The sequence below is a fragment of the Delphinapterus leucas genome, chromosome 7 (assembly GCF_059928025.1).
Source record: "Delphinapterus leucas isolate spDelLeu-1000000601 "Yukka" chromosome 7, BTC_Dleu_Yukka2, whole genome shotgun sequence".
NCBI classification, from domain to species: domain Eukaryota; kingdom Metazoa; phylum Chordata; class Mammalia; order Artiodactyla; family Monodontidae; genus Delphinapterus; species Delphinapterus leucas.
Window position 1 is genome coordinate 24,715,808 of NC_143135.1, and position 21,757 is coordinate 24,737,564.

The following is a 21,757-nucleotide window of genomic DNA, read 5'->3' on the forward strand; positions in this document are numbered from 1 at the left end:
AGGCACCACCAAATGAAATTCATTCCCTGACATCCCAAAGCCATCAGAGGATCATGGTAGAAGGCACGTGTCATGATCAGTTGTCATATGATTTCCCCTGCTTGAACTTTGTCATGGGTTCCTCCGCTCCCGATTCAACATGAGCAGTCCTGAGATGCAATACCTTCTTACCCTGATCCTCAAGGAGTCTCACAGTCCCCAACAGAGGTCAATCTCTTGGAGAAAGACCTGTACTTTTGGCCTGCTTTTCCCACTCCCCCTTGTATGGCCCTCTTTAAGCCGGTTCTGCAGTGGGTAGTGACAAAGTGATAACCAGAAACTTCAGATTACATCTTCACCTAAAAATAACGTTCTAGAGACTTCCATGGCGGTCCAGCTGTTAAGACTCCCGGCTTCCACTGCAGGGGGCGTGGGTTTCATTCCTGGTCGGGGAACTAAGATCCCACAAGCTGCAGGGCACGCCTCCACCCCCCCCAAAAAAAAAAAAAAACCCACAGCAGAATTTCATCTCGGTTCCAAACAAGTCACAGAGGTGACTATGGCTGAAGGGTACTTGGAGGCTACCAGAGCCCGGGAGCAGAAAGGAGCCTCAGGCTGCAGCCAGGCTGGCTAACCCGACAGCCAGGCCAATTGGGAGCTTGGCAAGGGCACACAAACATTTTGAAAAACATTTTCATATTTTTTTCAACAAAGGAGGAAAATTCATAAGTGTTGGAGTTTCATATTGTTTTTGTTTTCGATAACAAATCGGAGGAAGAACATCATAAACTTTCCGTTTCAGTGTTTTATCATAAAGGTCTTAATCTAGTCCTGGCCACAGGGCTTTTTCTGCACCGGGTCCTGGAGCCCGCAATTGCGCCTGGTCGGGTGACCTTCGCTGGCAAACCGCGGCGCGCAGGGCGAGGCCGGAGTCTGGGCGGGGTGGGGCCGGCGGGAGGAGGCGGAGCCCGCCCCAGCCGAGGCGATAAAACGGGACTGGACGACCCTAGCAGGCGTACCCGCGCAGAAGCGGACGACGGGGGCTGGAAGGTGAGGTCTGGGGGCCAGGAGGGGAGCGGAGCCGCGCTCGGAGTCCGGCACTCGGGGGTTTGGGCCGGAGCATGCGCCTACGGGCAGCTGGGCCCGGGCCCCTGCCATCGCGGGACTGGGGGGTTTGGAGGATCCGAGAGGGCCGTGCCCACCCTGCGCCGGCCTCCGCGCCCAGGGACGGCGAGATCCGGCGCCCTTACCCCCGCCCGCGGCCCGCAGCCTCCTGGCGATTCCTTTGTATACGACCAACGAGAAGGGGGGAGCGGGCGCGCTTTCCAAAACACCCCCAATTCCGCGGGCCCTGCCCTCCATTCTCCTGGGAGTATTTGTTTCGAAATTTGAATCTGAAGGGAAGCTCTTGCAGTTTAAGGAAAAGAAATCGCATCGCACCTTGAAAGGAGGTTAATGCCATCCCTGGAAGTTATGGACATTCATCTCTTCCTCTGGAGGTTTAAATTTTGAGTTTTAAACAGCAGGGTGGGGTCGTGACTTAGACATTTTGAGTCCAATTTTAGTTTGCTTGGGCCAGCTTGGGCCGCACCCTTCATAGAGCCTGACGGCGGACTTAAGGAAACGTTAAGTAGTGGTTTTCTCCATGGATCCTGGAAATGTACCAGGTAAATTCCATTTTTCCTCTGACGTAGGTGGCTCCACCCCTTATCCCAGAACTCACACGAAGAGCTGGGGTTTGTGACTCACCCTGGCAGTAGTTGTGTGACTTCTGAAACTCGGATCTCGTCCGTGCCCTCGGAGTGTTTGTGAACTAGCGATTTGGCCTGGTTGCCACCTAGTGAAGGCTCTGGCCCAGGCTTCCTCCGGTTTTCCTTTTGACCAGTGCTTTCCTTCCTTCCTATAATGCCTCATGTCCGCTTTGAAAGTGCCTCCTGTCGTGGCCAGCTGATTCTTTTAAAAATCCTGTTCTTGGCCAGTTTTTTAAGGATATCAGGGGGCTCCAGCTGAGACCTGCCCACCACTCTCAACTGCAATAATTCTATTTCATTCTAAACAAATCAGCCCATACGTTTTACAAACCTAGAGACATAGCCCACACCATATCAGGGTTGCCTGTGATGACAGACGTTTCTTGAAAAGGAGGGAGAGACCTCAAATACAGGCGAGATAATCCGAAGATTACTTTGTGTGCAATTCTGAGAATCACAGATCAGGGAAACAGCTCTTTCCTACCACCTTGCTCTCCGTTGTCTAGCTTCATCTGTCGGTGATGATGGCTCTGGAATGCTCCTAAAATAAGTACAATTTGACATGGTTTGCTTGCAGAGAAGTGATGAAGTTCATGTGTGGTCAAGGGCCTGGGCTTGGCACCAGTTTGAGCCTTGGCTCTGCTCTTACTGGCTGCGTAATGCTGAGCATGCTATTTAACCTCATTTTCTTATTGCTAAAATAACAGGCCTTACTTCTTAGGGTGTTATAAGGACACGAATATCTCACCAATTATGAGATAATTCGTGGAAAGGACTCTGTGCGCACCTGGTAAGTGGAGAACAAATGTGGCTGTTAATGTTTCGGTACCCATGTTCCCCGTTGGGGGCAGCTTACTCCCAGTTCTCTAAGGAAGGCGCATGCAGCTCAGAATGTTAATTGAGGGAGGTGCCTGACTGCGGACCAAATGTGTGAAACTATGGCTTCTGTATATTCAAACAGAAAACTATAAGGAAAACACCTCATTATGCTGAGTAGCTTGTAAGGTAAAAGTCCAAATAAAAATGGATGTTAGAGTGTGGAGAGCGGGTGTCTAATGGAATGCAGCTTTGACAGCTGCAGGTACAAGCTCTTGAAAAGAAATGCATTAAAAATTCTGGGCCAGCTCCAGAAGAACCTCACGAGCAAAGACGCCATAAACAAAACCAAGCCCAGAGATGCTTGAGAATTTCCGAAACGGAGGACATGTTATTACTACACCCTGTATCTTGTGAAATATCTTCACTACACAGTTGGCTCTCCACGTACAATCTCAAAGGGCAGGGCCGTGACGAAGCTGTCTGACAAGGGCCCTCTTTGGAGAACTGGAGACTTGAGTTCCTGGAACAAATTGCAAGGAAGACCCTTCCTTGTTGAGGAAGCTTCCGATTTGTGTAGTTTAGAGAGTTCTGAGATGGTTGTCTCTGGCACCTCAGAGTAGCTGGGAGGGGCTGTTCATCATGATGGTGGCTTTCTGTTTGTCTCTACTTGCTGATGTAATGACTTCTCTGAGCTGAGTGATCTTTGTGTAAGATCAGTGATCTTCTCAGCTTGCCAGGCTGTGTGTGTACAAGGTGATAAGGAGGCAAAGCCCCAAGCCACTAACACTACTGGCCTCCAGGTAATGTTAAGCTACTTGTGAGTTACTGGCCCCTGGTAAATAGAAGCAAGATCCACCCAGTGTGTCTTTGCAACTAACCTGTTGCCTTGGGAACGGGTAATTTCATCCCCTGGGGCCTCCATTAATTTCCTATAAAATAGGAACGTTGGGTTTAATTTTTGAGAATACTTCTAGCCTTAAAGTTTATCAGCCTCTAAGGCTCCAGGCTCCCAGGAACAGAAACTATACTCCTGGGCATCTGTGAATCTTGTGGCAACGTTGCCAATGTAAAATCTCTTCTCTGGTGGCCTGTGTTAACCAATTTATTTCAGAAGCTGAATTCACAAGGAGTTTCCCCACCAGAGAGTTTAACTGTGGTTAAGAGCTCAGACCTGGGTTTAAATGCTGCTCTACCACGTACCAGTTCTGAGCTTGGTGTATTCATTCTCTATTACTGTTGAAACAAATCACCACAAACCTAGTGGCTTAACACAATACAAATTTATTAATCTTACAGTTCCACCTGTCAGAAATCTGACCCGGGCCTCACTGGGCTCACATCAAGGTGTCAGCAGGGCTGTGTTCCTTTTTGGCGGCTCTGTGCGAGAATCTGTCCCCTTGACCATTCAGGCTATTGGCACAGTACAGTCTTTGGGGTTGGAGGACTGAGGTGCCATTTCCTGGCTGAGTGTCAGTTAAGGACCATTCTTCACTTCTAGAGGCCACCTGTATGCCTCAGCTGTGACCCCCTTGCTCTGTCTTCAGAATCCCCATGGGTGGGCAAAGTCCATCTCACTCTTTGAATCTTCAGCTCAGTGTGGTCCCCAGTTAGAAATGCTAATTTCTAACTGGGCCCCACCCAAGACCTGCAGAATCAGAACTTACAGGGTCAGGGCCCAGCAATCTGTGTTTAACAGCCCTCCAGGTGATTCTGATGCCCACTAAAGCTAGAGAACCAATACTGTTACCCTATGTTATTTTCTTCCTGGTCTTTAGTGTTAGTTGTGTCCACCTCTGCTAGATTGTAAGGTTCTTGAGAGTGGGGCTTCGCCTGGTTCAGCAGTCACTGTAGCCCAGTGCCTAGCATGGCACCTGCTCCGCTCACAGTGGGCTCATAAATGACCGCTGTGGAGATGACTGGTGGGTAGGTGCCGAGACTGAACTTACTTCGTAGAGTAAATATATGCACCGATGTATTCCTTCAGTTTGTTGGGTCATTGGTGTGTTAAATATTTTATGTTCACATTTATTTGGATTGTTTAGATGGATAGATAGATAGATACATAGATAGGTAGATAGATAGATAGATATTTGGGGGGACTGGCTGGGGTCTTTGGGTGGAGAGCAGCACGTCTTTGTTTTCCTATTTAAAATAATAGAATATAGGCTTACACTATCCATAAACTGGCTACCCAGAACATTTTCAGGAACTTGATTAGGGGTGCCTGTATTCGTAAATCACCTTGCAACTTGTAGCTTCCCCTTACATCTCAGGTGGATGGAAATGAATAAATAATGATCAGGTTGGTTCTTATTGTAGGATGAGAATCTCTAGTACTTCAGAGATCTTTTGTTTTAACCCCTTGCTGCTTTCTGCTGGCATCTTTCTGCATCATCTCTGATCTGTGATCTCTGCTCTCTGTGTGAACGTTTCCAAGTGATGGGGAGTTTTTCACATTTCACCAGGGAATTGATTTCCATATGTGCTGACACTTTGCACAGTGCCTGGCACATGGCAGGGAGGGAGGAAGGGGTGGAGTGATAGCAAGCAGTTGCTCTTAGGAAGCTCAGAATGCCTCCCTAATTGATCCTAATGCTGTCTTTGTAAATTACACAGACTAACCTCTCCCTCTCTTCCTTGGTGGCCATTACCCTATTTGAAGATGGTTACTGTCTCTGACTATACTTTTCCAAATAGGACAGCCCTGGTTTCTCCCAACCGTTTCTCCTGGCTTTTACAGCTGTGTACTTTGCTGTCCTGATAAACTGGAAGAAATTCAGAAATCTGACACCTAATAGTAAAAATATTATTTCCAGCTCAGGTCTAAGCCCAGGACAGAGTAACCCCAGGATTGTGTGTGCATTTGTCTGTTCCTTAAAGTGCCACGTAACATTTTAGCCCATAGTGAGCTTTAAAACCCTCAAGTCTTATTTTTATATTTTAGCATTCTATAAAATCATTATTAACACTTCACAAATTAGGAACTGAAGTAAAGTAGTTGACTGCATTAAGGTTATATAAATTGACAGCAGAGTGGGATTAGAATATAGGTCTTTCAGGACGACTAGAAAATCACACAAGCCTCATTTTTTTTTTTTTTTTACAAATATAGGGTGTGACTAAAATAACTATTTTTAGACATAGGAGAATATATATCCATGAAATATTTTTTACCTTAATGTAGCAAATTTTGAAAGGTGGTATATATTTTTAATACTTAATCAGGTGGAGTAGTAGGAAAATAAAAACTTAAGCTGCAAGTGAAATGACACCTAAGTACATTAAAACATTCTTCACTCATGTTGAGACCTCTTTCTATAAAAATGTTCATTGTTAAGAAAATATATTTAAGCATAAATAAGCTGCTCATAATTCTACCATGCTGTTAATCCCATGATCCAAAATGTTCAGAAAAGTTGGAAGGTGTTCCAAGCAGTTTTTTATATGAGTGTGTATGTATGTATGTGTGTGTGTGTGTGTGTGTATATATATATATATTTTTAAGACAAAGTAATAAAATTATAGCTATTTTTAAACTGGCTTTTTTTCTAAATACATTGTGAATAGCCTTCCATGTCTGTTACTCTTCATGGCTGTGTAGTTCCCCACCATGGAAGTGTACCATAATTTACTCATCTTCTTGTTGGAAATGTATGTTACCAAATTTTTACTATTTTAAACAATGCTTATATATCCTTGACTGTTACTTATTCCTCTGGTGAAAAGCCTATTTGGCGTGCCCCTGAAGGAATTCCCTTTAGAGTCAACTTCAGAGCCACCCAGGAAAATCTGTCCAGACTTCCTAAGCCTGGCTCCAGACGTGTCCTATGACTCCCAAATGGTGTTTTCCAATAGGCTCACCTATCTTATTCTGTGGACCTTTTCCAGAATGACTTTGGGTCTACGGCCATACCACCCTAAATGTGCCCCATCTCACCTGATCTCAGAAGCTAAGTAGGGTCGGGCCTGGTTAGTACTTGGATGGGAGGCAGAATGACTTTGGGCTGTTTCCAATAATTAAATCCATTTAAATGAGTCTCAATATGTTTAGAAAAGAGTGATGAGGTCTTCTGGATGCATCTTGCATCTAAGTGTTTGGTTGGGTGGATTGAAAAAGTAATGGCAGCTCTCGGTTCATCTACCATCTGATCTACACTTAACTTATGGGCATCATTTTTAAATTTAAAATGGAGGACGTTTTAGACTAGGGGGAAGAGTTTCAAGCCATGAGGTTCGGTTCTCTTTTTTAATTCTGTAACAGACTTGCCAGAAGACAGGTAAAAGGGAAAGTTTTGTAATGTGCGGAGTTTCCTATTTCTAATTATAAAAATAATGCTTGACTCATTATAGAATATTTGGGGAGGTATGGCAAAAAGTAAAAGGTCAGGAAGAGAAATAAGAGATTATAAATAATCCTGCTTAGTGTTTACTACTATCAGCATTTTGGGGGCATTTATAAAATAGCTTTAAAACAATCAGCTATTTTCTGTCCCCCACCCCTGCCATTTCATGACAACATATCGCTCTTGGAAATTCATATTTTAGTAGTGGTTAATGAAGACCTGGTCTTCCGATCCGAACAGCTCAACATCCGTACACTGATCACTTCCTCTCTCTGCCACACCCTCCACCCGCCAACACCCCCTCCCTGCCCAATTTCTTTTCCTGGGAACCTCGTGACTTCCCGGTAATACTCATGGTGGCTACTGCTTTTTGAGGGCCTTCTTTGGCCAGGCACCACGCTGTGCAGTACCTGTGATTATCCCTGTGTTTACTTGGTGAAGAAGGGAAGCCCAGAGGTTGAGTAACACATGGCAATAAGTGGCAGAGCCAGAAATATTCAAGACTTTGTTCACCGGTCGACGAGAAAGCCTGTCCCTAGACCAGTTCACTGTGCCGTTTCTGCAGTTTTTGTTAAAGATGAGCCTTTCTTAGTAGACCCTTCTTTCTGATGTGTGTCATCAAGGGCGAGTTCACTGCACTGCACCCTCTTTGTTGTAATGGTGTTATTCATGCCAAGGACCATTCCGAGGGAAGTCTCCTGGAGCTTGCAGCTCCTGCCAGCCCGGCGCCCTTCCAGCACCTACCCGCCCCCATCAGGAGGTCCCTCCCTCCTCCTCCAGTAGAGCTACCTGAGGAAGCAGATGTTCTTAACTTTTAGGAAGAGTCTGATGCTCTCCGCGTCCCTGTTCGGGGACCTCAGATGGGTGCCTTCCTCTCCTGTTCTCTTGCAGCACTTCTTCCCAGCCCCAGGCCTGCCTAAGCTGAGTGTGTGAATCATCCTTTCTACCCAGATGCCCCCAAGCATGAGGAACCAGACAGGGAGCTGGGGTGTGCTGGGCCTGGGCCACTGGCTGGGGGGTCGGTGGCGCGGGAACGCTGCGATTCTCTCCCTTGACCCGTCTGGCTCCCGACAGACGGCATTGCAGGGGCGTCAGGTGCTGGCAGGAGGGGCAGGGGCCTCTCCCTGAGCTATTAGGATGCAGAGACCTCGCTGCCTCCATCTCTCAGGCTCAGGGAACAAGAGAGCCTGGAGAGGCCAATAGTCTGACCCGGAGGTATGGACGTGCCTGACTTTGGGCAGGAAGTCTGGGTGTGGTCAGGAAGGAAGTCCAGGGTGAGGTAGGAAGCGGTGACAGCCACCACTTTTCTGTGACTGTCAAGCACATAGTTAACTTGTCTTATCTCACCTCAGTCTTCTGGTGTGGGAAAGCGCCCATGTACCTGCCCCTTGTTATAGGTGAAGAGAATGAGGCTTGGTAGCCGTGGCAGAGCCAGACCTTGTGTCCAGGTCTCTGCCAGCCCAGTCTGAGCTTCTGACCACTGGCCTCGGGCAGCCTCAGGTCCTCACCGCACAGGAGTGCTGTGGGCAGCTACGCCCCGGGAGGGTCAGCCCGGTGGCGGGGGGCATTAGTAGGCTGTGGTAGGTGTTGCAGGTGCCAGAGGGAAGTGGGGGGTATTCAACCTGTAAAGAAAGGCCAGGCCCAGTTAGGTTTTCTCCCCACTTTCCCACACGTCAGCAAGCAACCTGTCTCTCTCCCGGGCGTGGCTTTACTCAATGGCGTCTTCTTTGGGCAATGCCAGGCCCTGCCTTGTTCGCTTCCCAATTCTCCCCAGCCTTCCTCAGCCAACTCCTCAGCATCCCATGACCTTCACAGGTGTGAGAGATGCCATTTCCAACCCAGAGGAGGGCAGGGCCCACCCACCAAGAGCCCCGTCTGTCTACCAGGCAGAAATCTTGGCCCGTGCGGCCCAGGAGAATAGAATGTGGAGCCGCCCTGGTTTGGAGCAGCTGCTGCCTCCTTGTTGGAGGATGGCCTCAGGGAAGCCGGGGTAGGGTCGGGAGACTCCTTAGATCTACGGCTCATGATTTGGACTTAGGCAAGTTAAAAACCTCCCTGTGGGGACTTCCCTGGTGGTCCAGTGGTTAAGACCTCACCTTCCAGCGCAGGGGGTGTGGGTTCGATCCGTGGTCCTGGAGCTAAGATCCCGCATGCCTCAGGACCAAAAAGAAACCAAAACAGAAGCAATATTGTAACAAATTCATTAAAAAATGGTCCACATCAAAAAAAAATCTTTAAAAAACAAATAATAGGGCTTCCCTGGTGGTGCAAGTGGTTGAGAGTCCGCCTGCCGATGCAGGGGACACAGGTTCGTGCCCCGGTCCGGGAGGATCCCACATGCCGCGGACCGGCTGGGCCCATGAGCCATGGCCGCTGAGCCTGCGCGTCCGGAGCCTGTGCTCCGCAACGGGAGAGGCCACAGCAGTGAGAGGCCCGCATACTGCAAAAAAAAAAATAAATAAATAATAATAATAATAAAGTCTAAAAAAAAAAAACCTCCCTGTGTCTTGGCCTCCTGGTCAGGTAAAAGGAGGGTTCAAGGTGTTTCAGCCCTCCCCTCTTCTCCCCTGATGCTCACTGCCACACATCTAGGCATTAATGTAATGGGGACTTGTCACCAGAGGTACCTGGAACCCCTCCTTACTTCTCCAGAGTGATTAAGGAGGAGGTGGGGAGCCAGAGCTTCTGTGCACGCTAAGCCTTTGCTTCCTGTTCTGAATGCACACTGGTGCCCTCCAGAGTTACCCCTTCCATCTGATGCACTTAGTGGCGTGGCCTGGAGAAGTGGCCCTCACTGGGCTCAGGCTCAATTCAGCCAGCAGCTGGGGGTGGGGCCTGCAGAGCTGAAATCGCAGGTGCTGCATTACGTACTTTGTTAATATTCTCACTTGAGTCAGCGACCCTGAGGGGGAAGATAGTGCTGTCCCACTGCTCAGTCATGAACACTGAGGCTCAGAGGAACTGAATTTATTCAAGGGTGCACGGCTACTGTAGGTGAGAGCTGGGGTGGGCCCGGTGTGCTTTGACTCCCTGCAGCTGCCCCTCCCACCAGGCCCAGCAGCATTTCTTCAGTAAGCCGAGGTCTCAGCCAGGGAGGGACCAAGCACTGCCCCACCTGAGAGCACCCTAGGTTCATCGCACCCAGCCCGGACGTTCCCTGCTTTCTTGGTCTGCTCACTCCTTCCCATGTTTCCTGAAGCCCCCAGGCCTTCCAGCTCTTGGTTTCTGAGATACCCGGCAATCACCTGTTGGTTCATGACAATGCTTTGTGTTCCTTTCTTCCAGAACCTGTAGCCGGTCACAATGGGAAGCAAAGGAGGGTTCGTCTTGCTCGGGCTCCTGTTCAGCCTGGCTGTCGTCTGCCATGTAGGTGAGTGGTCCACAGGGACATGGATCTGGATTAGGTAGGCCGCCTTGGCCCTAAACTTTTTCTTAGGCCTCAGGAAGACCTCGGGCCGAGCTTCGGTTCTTTCACCATCAGTGCTACAGGTCCAGGGTGGTGTGACCGCTCCTTCCTGTGTTACGGCCCTACCCTGAGTGGAGCACCTTCCTGAGTTACAGTTCCTCCTGGGTGACAGAGCTGCTTTCGTGGGGAGCGATTACACTGAGCTGCTTAAGTTTCACCCCACTCACCACCAGCCGCCGGGGCTACCGATAGACGCCATCTTCAGAGTGCTGAGCCCAGCCGCCCGCCCCGGGCTCCTCCTGCGCGACGCTGCTGCTGCTTGTAGCATTCACGTGCCAATCACTATTCTCAGCATTTTCCACGTATTTGCTTATTTAATCCTCATGTCCGCCCTGTGGAGCAGGGACTATTTTTCTTGCCATTTTACAGGTGACAAGACTGAGGCCCAAAGAGATTCAATAACTTGTAAAATATCACAGCAAAGTGGTGCAGCCAGAATTTGAACCCAAATAAGCCTGGCACCAGAGTGTCTGCCCCAGCTCCTTCTCGGGGCCACCCCTCCCTGCCTGCTGGAGATCCTCGTTACCTCTGTCACAGTAGGAACACCTGTGTTACTTGCTTTGCTTCACTGTAAACATCAAAGGTCATTTTCTGCCTATGTCACATTGGTACTACTAACTGTTATTATTTTTTTTTTTTTGCGGTACGCGGGCGTCTCACCGTTGTGGCCTCTCCCGCCGCAGAGCACAGGCTCCGGACGCGCAGGCTCAGCGGCCATGGCTCACGGGCCCAGCCGCTCCGCGGCATGTGGGATCTTCCCGGACCGGGACACGAACCCGTGTCCCCTGCATCGGCAGGCAGACTCTCAACCACTGCGCCACCAGGGAAGCCCTACTAACTGTTATTTTTGAGGGGTGGGGACAGGAGGCAGAAAAGGAAGTCACCATGCGGTGGGCACTACAGAGGCATCTGCATTTTGGAGCATGTCTTAGAGCTTGTAGCTTTAGTAGCTCCCATATGGTGAATGCTTACTAGGTACTAGGGCCTGTACCGGACCCTGGCTCATTTAATCCTTCTAGCCATCCTGTGAGGGCTCAGTACTATTACGCCCATCTTACAGTTGAGGAAACGGAAGCGAAGAACAAAGTAGCCCAAGGACATGTTTGAACAAGTTTTCCCTTTCTGAGAAAAGACAGAAGTCACGACCCCCCTCCCTCCCCACGTCTGTTGATTGTAGTCACGGAGGTTTGTAATGTGGTTCGCTATGTTACAACATACGTTATTGTCTTAATTCTTCTACCCAGTGAATTTTCTGTAGTAAGAATAGCCTGGTCATACCTGCTTTCCAGCAGTCTACGTTTGTTTATGGATCAGGCTTGGGTTCGGTGCTGTTAGCTGTTCTGTGACAGGTCTCGGGGGCACTTAGGTTTTTCCTGAGGGAGTCGGAGTGTGAAGAAGATCCCCTCCACCCTGGCTAAGTAGCTGGAATATCAAACAGCCACTGACTTATTGCTTGCCCCTGACCCGGTCTCCCCCATAATTGGTCCTGGTTTCTTCTCTTTCCCACTCAGGACAATTAGAAGAACATCACGGTAAATAAACCAAGCGTGGGCTTCAGAACTGATCGCCTGGGTGTGAGTCCCAGCTCTCCTCTTAGTAGCCATGTGACTTTTGACAAGTTAGTTAACATCTTGGTCTTAGTTTTCTCTTGAAAAATGGGGATGGAGATCCTTGAGCCTGCCTCTTATAGCAATTCTCTGAAGATTGAAAGTTTAGGTATTTGAACACTGTGTTAGCTGTGAATATTTCTGCCTCACAGAAGTTCCAAAGGTGAGCTCTCTTTCCTCTGTCTGAAGGTTTGACCTGGCCATTTCAGATGTTATAGGGACTTCCCTGGTGGCGCAGTGGTTAAGAATCCACCTGCCAATGCAGGGGACACAGGTTCGAGCCCTGGTCCGGGAAGATTCCCACATGCCGCAGGGCAACCAAGCCCGTGCACCACAACTACTGAGCCTGCTCTGTAGAGCCCACGAGCCACAGCTACTGAGCCCGTGTGCCATACCTACTGAAGCCCGCATGCCTAGAGCCCGTGCTCCACAACAAGAGAAGCCACTGCAATGAGAAGCCCGCGCACCACAACAGAGTAGCCCCCGCTCGCTGCAACTAGAGAAAGCCTGCCTGCAGCAATGAAGACCCAACGCAGCAAAAAATTAATTAATTAATTAATTTTTTAAAAAAGATGTTATAGAGAGCTTCACTCCTATCTGTCCTCAGGAAGTGAGGAGCCACTTTCTTCTGGCCTTTGGAGAATTCCTCTTCCTGGTGATGAACTTTGGCCTTAGAACTAAAAGTCAGCTCTTGGGTTCTAAAACCCACATTTCATCTTGGTTTAACCATGCCATTCTTCTATGAGGTTTTACATATTTCATCTTTGAAAATGTCTTTTCACACCGATAGGTACTTCCAAATACTGATTACGTGGCAGAAGCCATGTGGCCAGAAGAAGGTGATCTCTTATTGTAGCAAAGAGTATGTCCACATGAATCAGGAAAACTTGCTTCCAACTCTTCCCATCACAGATGTGGAATATGACTCATCTTTTTCCATCACCATTGTTATAAAAACAGAGAAGGGAAAATAATCCAGTGAAACTTGAAGTCTAGCCACCAAAGATGAATCCTAAGAACATGAGTGGGAGCGGTAGTCATTTTTCAAATTGGGGAACCATAGGCATTTGCTTCTGATATAAGTCGACCCTCGTGTTCAGTGTCACTGTGCATGTCTTCCCACCCACATGGGTTTAAAGTGTGTGGCTGCTGCCTGCCCCTTGACCGTGTTTGCTTCTGGCGATGGGTCAGTCCCTCAGCAGAGGACAGCTGCAGTGAGGACGCCTTATCCCAGAGGCCATCAGACTTGTTCTGCAGAGGTCCAGATAGTAAATATTTCAGGCTTTGCGGGCCAAGAGACAAAAATCAAGGATATTATGTAGGCTTTTACATAAATAAGAGAGAAAACAAATTTCTCTAAGTTTTTAATTGACAGAATTCAAAGATTTAATAATTGAGTACAATTATTTATAATACAGATCTACTAATGAGAAGAATGGAATTCTTTCTGGGAGAATAACATTTTGCTTACTTGGGATTCAAAAGTTAGTGTTCCCCATCATCAAATTGGTTGCAAACGTTCATCTGTTAATACTGATCTGTAATGAGATTTCATGCATTTCGTCTTGGAGCATGTCTTTTCACACGTCTTTTCACACAGATAGGTACTGCCAAATACTGATGATCAGTCCGTGAGAATGTCATGTGATAGAGCATATTCATTGCTTGGAAGGTGTTTATAGAATTCTGTTAGTTTATCCTCTTAATGGATTCCTTTTAATATGTCATTGCATTGCAGATTAATCACTTCCGGTTGAAAGTAGGAAAAAGCTTCTCAATTGCACAGTTCAATGGATTTTGAAATCTGGAAATTCCCTTTGCACTTGCCTCAGGGTCCAAAAAACTGCTGCTGGAACTGTAGTTTGAGCTTGGAAAAATATATCTGCTGTAGATATATGTGGGAAGGAAGCCCACTCTGAGTTGCTGACCTCTGACCCACACTAATGGAGCTGGTGGGCTTGCTTCTGCTGCCAGGAGGGTGAGTCATTGCTGGTCTACCAGGTCCTGACGGGCATTCTTCCTGATCCTAGGTCACAGCCTGGAGTGCTACAGCTGTATTAACCCAGCTAACGGCTGCACTACCACCGTCAATTGTTCACGTAATCAAGATACTTGTCTCATCGTTAAAGCCGGTAAGAGCCTCCCCCTCCCCCTCTTCCTGAGTGTAATGGGATGAAGAGAGCCTGGGAAAAGATCTGTGCCGCTCTCATTCTTGTTAGACTCGTATTCAACAAGTAATAGCGACCATTTAATAGCACCAGTTGTGTGCGGCACTAAGCACTTTCCATTTGTTTCGTTATTTAATATTCCCCATCTACCACTCGGGGTAATATTTTATTCCCGTTTGGTAAATGAGGAAACTGAGACTCAGGTTAAGCAACAGACTAAGGTCAAGGAACGAGCTCAGGATCTGAACGTGGGAATCCATCTAATTCCAACACTTGTGCTCTTAACAGCAACACTGGCTGCCTCGCAAACTTTTGAGAGCCTGCCCTGTGCCAGAGCCTGAGCTAGGAGGTCGGGGTACAGAGATGAAGAAAGGAGACGATGAAAATTGTGAAAGAGGCCTGTGTAGCTATTACAGATGTCTTTATTGATACCCGTGTCTCATTCCGTGGGGAATTTAATACATACAGAGTCCTGAGGGGACTCAGGCTGAGCTCAGAGGACAAGTAGGAAGTAAGAGGACTGAGAGGAAGCGTGTTCCCAAGAAAGGCAACAGTAGCTACCGAGGCTTTGGTGGCCTCAGAGAACAAGGCACTCATGGGCTTGGGGTAGGGAACTGTCAACATTGACAAATTTTGTCAAATCTGCATTTTCCAAATTGGTTAGACTATGGAATCGCTTCCTCCATAAATCCTATTAAAATAGAATTTAGGAAACCTGATTGAAAGGAGGAGGAGTTTCACTTCCCCAGAAAGGAAGAATCCCTCAATAAGTAAGGACGAATGAGAATTATCCTGTCTAAAGAACAGGAGTACCTCATAATTTTGATATAAACTCCTGGAATACAGCTCAGATTCCAAGGCCTACATGTAAGGTCCTTGATTCTGTAGGGGACAGTTCCTCTGCCTCACCTGGAGGACTGTATTAACTCATTGTTAATGTAGAAAGCATAGTGAGGCCCCCAGAGAGAATAGTCATTCACTCCACAAATATTTGAGCACCAATTATCTATGAGCACAGAGACCTACTTCTTAACCCTGATTGTCTGTGTCTCTTGGACCCCCACTACAAAAAGTATAATTTCCAAATGAGAGAATAAAGGCAATATTATGTGTAGAATAAGTATTAGATTATCAGTTAGAAGCTTTGAGCTCTGATCTCTGTCTTGCCACCAGTAAGTTCTTCCGGCCTCTCTTTTTTATTGATGAAGTGGGTGTGTCAGATGGTAGAGGTGGAGAGAAGGAAAGAGGAAAGTAGACTAGACTAGGAAACAAATCCCATTGTTTCCTACCTGAATGGTTAAACTTTCATTTTAGTTGTTTCCAACGTTATTGAAGTATAATTGACAAATAAAAACTGTATATGTTTAAGGTGTACAACATGGCGATTTGATATACATACACATTGTGAAATGATTACTGCAATCCATCATTGTTACCTTTCTGTGTGTGACGAGAACACTTAAGATCTACTCTGTTAGCAAATTGCAAATAGACAATACAGTCTTGTTAACCACAGTCATAATGCTGTACATTAGATTCCCCAGAATTTACTCATCTTATAATGAACTGTTATGCTTTGTAAAAATGATTAATGTAAACAATGAGGCACATCTATTAGAATGGCCAAAGTCTAAAACACTGACAGCACCAAATGCTGGCAATGTGGAGCCCCAGGAGCTCTCATTCATTGCTGGAAGGAATATAAATTGGTACACAGTACGTACTCTCACCATAAGATTCAACAGTTGCATTCCTTGATATTTACCTAAATGAGTCAAAAAATTATGTCCACTCAAAAACCTACACATGGATGTTTATAGCAGCTTTATTCACACTTACCCAAACTTGGAAGCAACCACGATGTCCTTCAGTAGATGAATGGATAAATAAACGGTGGTACATCCAGAGAACGGACTAAAAAGAAATGAAGTATCAAACCATGAAGAGACATGAAGGCAACTTAAATATGTATTACTGAATGAAAGAAGCCACTCTGGGAAAGCTACATTGTTATGATTCCAACTATGTGATGTTTTGGAAAGGGCAGAACCAAGGAGATAATAAAAGGTCAGTGGCTGCCAGGGGTTAAGTGGGGGAGGAGGGAGGGATGAATAGGTGGAGCACAGGATCTTTCGGGCAACGAAGCTAGGACTCTGTGTGATACTATAATGATGGACACATGTCACACGTTTGTCAAACCCTATAGAATGTACAACACCCAGAGTGCACCCGAATGTAACTTATGGACTTCGGGTGATGGTGAGTCCACGTAGGTTCATCAGTTGCAACAAATGTACCGGCGGGAAATGTTGATGGTGAGGGAGGTTGTTTGGGGTGGAGGTGGGGCTGTCGGGGGCTCTCTGGGAACTATGTACTTTCTGCTCAATTTCGCTGTGAATCTAAAACTCCTCTCAAGTATAAAGTCTATTTTTTTAAGGATAATGTGAATCTTAAATAGTTTTCTTCTTCTCATGAACATAGGTCCCCAAACTTCAGCTAGACATGTAGTAACAGCAGTTCTTGAAATATAGATATTCAGCCCTTACAGTAAGGTAGATAGGAACAGAGCATCTAAATGCCCCCCCCGACTCTGACATCAGCCTGGGAGAGGCGAGGCACACTGTCATAAACAGGAATCAAAGGCCAGGCATACATTGGAGAAATTATTTAATTAATCTAGCCGCATTTTCTCCCCAGCTGTGAAATAGGAATACTTACCTCCCGGGGTCAGTGGGGCAGTTAGTGGAGAAATGTGCGTGATAGTGCTGTGCAGATTCAGTCTAGAAGAGAGACAGATGGGCGCTACTTCAGCCACTAATTCACTGGCGTCCTGGCTAGGTCCTGGAAATATAAACCGTGTACTGAGAGTCTGGCAGAGCCTTTGATGACAGTGCCAAGCCATCATTTCTGTAATGGCCTTTCAAATAAGGGACACACTGAAGGATGCCTAAGGCAACTGGGGACTACTGCTTGGTAAAGGCAGACTCAAGGCAAATCTTCGAAGAGTGGGGAGGCTGTGCCTAGCAGAGAGAGAACGTTTCACATTCCAGTGACTCTGTGATATGATCCACTTTTACTCGGGTGATTCTGATAGTGGCTTTGGTGAGAAGCTCACCATTGAAGGTTGTTACGCAAATAAGATCATTCAAGTAAAGTGCTTGGCTCACTGCAGGACACATAGTAAGTGATTAATTGGTAGCAATTATTAATAAATTACTACCTGCTCTCCCCAAGCTGTTAGGTTTCCCTAATTAACATTTTGGTGACTTTCATGCTTTCGCAGTTCCAAAGCCTGATTACTACTACATAAGACAGTAACTTGTCCTATTCAACAGCATTCTTTAGTACAGTATTAGAAGCATCCACTTAAATATGTATGATCCAAGCAGGTAGAGTCACTGGAACACTCTTATCTGGCCTCTGCCACTTGACCAGACTTCATTAAAACCCAGGCCAAACACTCACCTCCTCTGAGGGGGAGGACAGAACAGTTATACCTGCAGTTATAAACTTAGAAGTTTTGTTCTGAGCTGTGAATGAAATAGAATAAACTAGTTACTGGCCTTAAATAAGGAAATAAGCATCTGTATTTTTTTCTTTCCAACACAGAAGAAAAGAAAATGATTCCAGGGCGGGGACCAACCTTCTATATCTGTGTGTCCCCAGCATCTAGCACAACTAACTTCTCTTCTCTCTCAACTCTCACTTTTTTAAAATATTTAACGTAATTTTTCTCAGTATTAAAAAATCACTATACGCTAATTGGCATTGTATATTTTGGCCTGCATTTTCCTTTGTGTGTAAAAATTGAGACCATAATGGCACGTTCTTTTGGAAAATTTTCCTGCTTTACGGAATAATCCAATGATTTTTAAAGGAAGTTTAAGCTATGTTTAAAATAAATTCATCCAGTGATTTTTTATTTTAAATCTCAATCTACAGAGAAATGTATAAATGAAAGATAGCCTTCTGTGAGGGTAACACTGTTAAATTACTTGGGAATCTTTGCAGAGAAAAGTAGTATACTCACCCCCACACATATACTTTATACAGATGGGTCACATTCTACATATTGTTCTGCATCTAGGCTTTTTTCTATTGAGATATAATTCACATATCTCAGTTCCAAAGTACATTTTAAAGTGCGCAATTCAGTGGCCTTTAGTATATCCACAACTCTGTACAACTATCACCACTCATTTTCAGAACATTATTATCACCCCAAAAGGAAACCCCATACCCATTAGCGGTCACTCCCTATTCTTCCCTTGCCCATACCCCAGCAGGGAGCACTAATCTACTTTCTGTCTCCATGGATTTGCCTATTCTGGACATTTAGATATAAATCAAACCATACAGTGTTGTGGTCCTTTGTGACTGGCTCCTTTCACTAGCATAATGTTTTTTTGTTTGTTTAAAGTATATAATCTATTATTTTTTTTAATTTTTTTATTCATTTATTTATTTTTGGCTGCATTGGGTCTTCGTTGCTGTTCGCGGGCTTTCTCTAGTTGCAGCGAGAGGGGGCTACTCTGTGTTGCAGTGCATGGGCTTCTCATTGCGGTGGCTTCTCTTATTGCAGAGCACAGGCCCTAGGCACACGGGCTTCAGTAGTTGTGGCTCGCGGGCTCTAGAGCACAGGCTCAGTAGTTGTGGCGCACGGGCTTAGTTGCTCCACGGCACGTGGGATCTTCCTGGACCAGGGATCAAACCCGTGTCCCCTGCATTGGCAGGCAGATTCTTAACCACTGCACCCCCAGGGAAGTCCTTGCGCATAATGTTTTTAATGTTCACCCATGTTATTGGATATATCAGTACCTCATTCCTTTTTATGGCCAAATAATATTCCATTGAATGGATATACCACATTTTGCTTATCATTTACCACTTAATGGACATATGGGTTGTTTCCACTTTTTAGGTGTTTTGAATAATGCTGCTATGAACATTCGTGTATAAGCATTTGTGTGAACATAGTTTTCAATTCTCTTGGGTAATATATTTACCTAGGAGTAGAATTACTAGGTCATATGGTAACTATTTTTAACCTTTTGAGGAAATGCCAGACTTTTCCAAGATACCTGCACCACTTTACCTTCCCACGAGCAATATTTGAGGATTCCAATTTCTTCGCTTCCTTGACACCACTTGTTATTTTCCAATTTCTTGACTATAGCCATCCTAATAGGTGTGAATTGATCCTCACTGTGGTTTTGATTTGTATTTTCTTAATGGCTAATGACGTTGGGCATCTTTTCATGCACTTATTGGCCCTTTGTATATCTTTGGAGAAGTATCTATATCCTTTGCCCATTTTTTAATTGGGGTGTCTTTTTATTATTGAGTTGTAAGAGTGTTTCATAGATTCTGTATACTATACTCTTATCGGATATATGATTTGCAAACATTTTCTCACTTTTTGTGGGTTTTGTCTTTTTAATTTTTTAAAATAGTGTTCTTTGAAGCACAAAAGTTTAATTTTGTTGAAGTCCAATTTAACTATTTTTCTGCATTTAAAAAAACCCTCAAACTCCTCCCATGTCAATACACATGGTCTGTGGCATTCCTTATCTGCATGGAACTTCGTTGTGTGGAACTCTACCATAATTTATTCAAGTGCTTTTTTATTAACGGACTGTTTGTCTTTTAGTTTCTTATTGCTACAGATAGTGGTGCAGTGACCATTCTTGAGCATATATCTTAACCTTTTTTCAAGTAACTTCATAGGGTAAATTCTAGAAGTGGGATTGCTGGATCAAAGAGGGCATGTGTTTAAAAATCTTTGTAACTCTCTCAAACATTAGTATGATTGCCTGTTGCCTTCCATATACACACAACTGTATTGGCTCTGATGAGACTCTGCTTTTATGGAAAAGTTCCATTCAGAGCTGGATCATTATTTACTTAATTTTTCCCCTTTATAAGCTAACTGGGATACATATTTTTACCCAAATGTCTCTATTTCCCCAGGATAAGTTCTAAGAAGTAGAACTGAGAGTTCAAAGACAGGTGCAGAGTTTTACCTGCTTGATTGCTTATCTTTGTGTGTGTGTATTTCCCCCACAGTGCCAACAAAAACTTACTACCAGTGTTGGATGTTTGACCGTTGCAATTTCGAAGCTATTGCGAAAGCCTTAGAGGAGAAGGAGCTTAAGTACCACTGCTGCCAGGAGAACCTGTGTAACAAAAGTGACGGGACGAGTATATCAGGGAAAACAGCTCTGCCGGTCATCCTGCTGCTGGTGGCGGTCTGGAGCTTTTGTCTCTAAATCTACACCAGAAGGGCTTCTCCTAAATCTCCTGTCTCTGTATACTCCTCATTTCCTGTGCTGCTGCGTTCCAAAGGCTTTATATTTTCCAGCTGGATCCTGTGGGGAAAGACTAAAACTAGCTTGAGCAAGTTAGATTAAAGAGAGGAACTCAGAGGGACTCTGAAGACCAGTTCTGTTGGCAGAGAAGACCTGTTTGAGGGAAAAAGTTTGAGCGAAGTGCATGTGATTTGAGTAAAGTTGTATGCTTCTTACTCTGCTCTTTGCAGTGACAGCTTGAGTAGATTCTCTGCAGTCCTCAGCTATTTCCCTCTGGTTCCTTGGATGTAGTTAATGTGATCAGTACTTTTTTGGGTGACTGGGGCAGGGGGCTCCTTTTCAACAGTCTCTCACAAGGCATGCATTATTCTCGCCTTTCATGGCCCCTGTATTGCCAGGTAGTCATGGTGCATGTTCCAGGTGTGGGCTGTGGACAATGAGATTCTTAATGACTGTTGTATTCTCAGCTAGAAGGTGTCTGGCTGGGAAGGAGGTAAGCTTTCCAGATGGCAGGGCACGGAAGCACAAGGTTTATCTTTAGAGAGGTACCAGAGGCTGAAATCTGTGTTTTCTTCTGTCCCTAAATTTTGAATTGTCTTTGCTGTCTTTCAGTAGAAAAACTCAGCATAAATTAATGGTGTGTTAAAACTATCCCTCCCACTCCCTGTCTTTTTTATTGGAATGGTAGGCTGTCTTAGCTTTGTCACACACAGTTAAAAACTAAACATTTGAACATTCTTTGTTACTTGTGACTTGCAGTTATTAAGGGTGCTTATTTTAAATGTTACTGGTAGGAAAACTCTTCATATGTGTGTGTATAATGCATGAATGGAAAAGGAGGAGCCTTTGGGGTTGCGATTTGAGATTTCCAAATGTCATCATGAATAGTAACAGGTCTGCAGGGATGTGTTTTACCTGCCGACATCCAGCCTGTTGGCTCCTAGCTGAGTCAGCACAGATAGTGTAAAATACATCTGTAAGGGCTGTTAGCGTAATCACGAGTGCTGAGGCTTTCAGAAGCGCTACCGGTTTCCTAAAAAGTGATACACACCTTTTCAGGAGGACAAAGTTTTGCCTCTTTCTTGTGGGTACTGGTGAATAATTTAAGATCCAGTAGACAGTGACGTTTGTATGCTTACAGTCTTGGCTGTATTTAACAGCATAGTCTGACTTTTGCCGACGCGAGTGGAATTTATTGATTAACATTTAAAAAAAAACAAAAAAAAACCTTGATTATGTGATCTGTTGGACAAACCAGAATGAATACTGCCTTTCTGAAAATAAAATCTCATCAAATGCATGAGTGTGGTGATTGG

At 45.5% G+C, this 21,757-nt stretch overlaps 1 protein-coding gene across 1 annotated transcript; it reads left to right on the forward strand.

Annotated features, from left to right (window-relative positions):
- Positions 1 to 927: 927 nt before the first annotated feature.
- Positions 928 to 21,741, forward strand: CD59 (CD59 molecule (CD59 blood group)). The gene is made up of 4 exons (XM_022583665.3): positions 928 to 1,029; positions 10,178 to 10,262; positions 13,996 to 14,097; positions 20,200 to 21,741. The coding sequence occupies exons 2-4, from the start codon at positions 10,196 to 10,198 to the stop codon at positions 20,400 to 20,402; spliced, it is 372 nt and encodes a 123-aa protein (XP_022439373.1). The 5' UTR covers positions 928 to 1,029; positions 10,178 to 10,195; the 3' UTR covers positions 20,403 to 21,741.
- Positions 21,742 to 21,757: the final 16 nt, after the last annotated feature.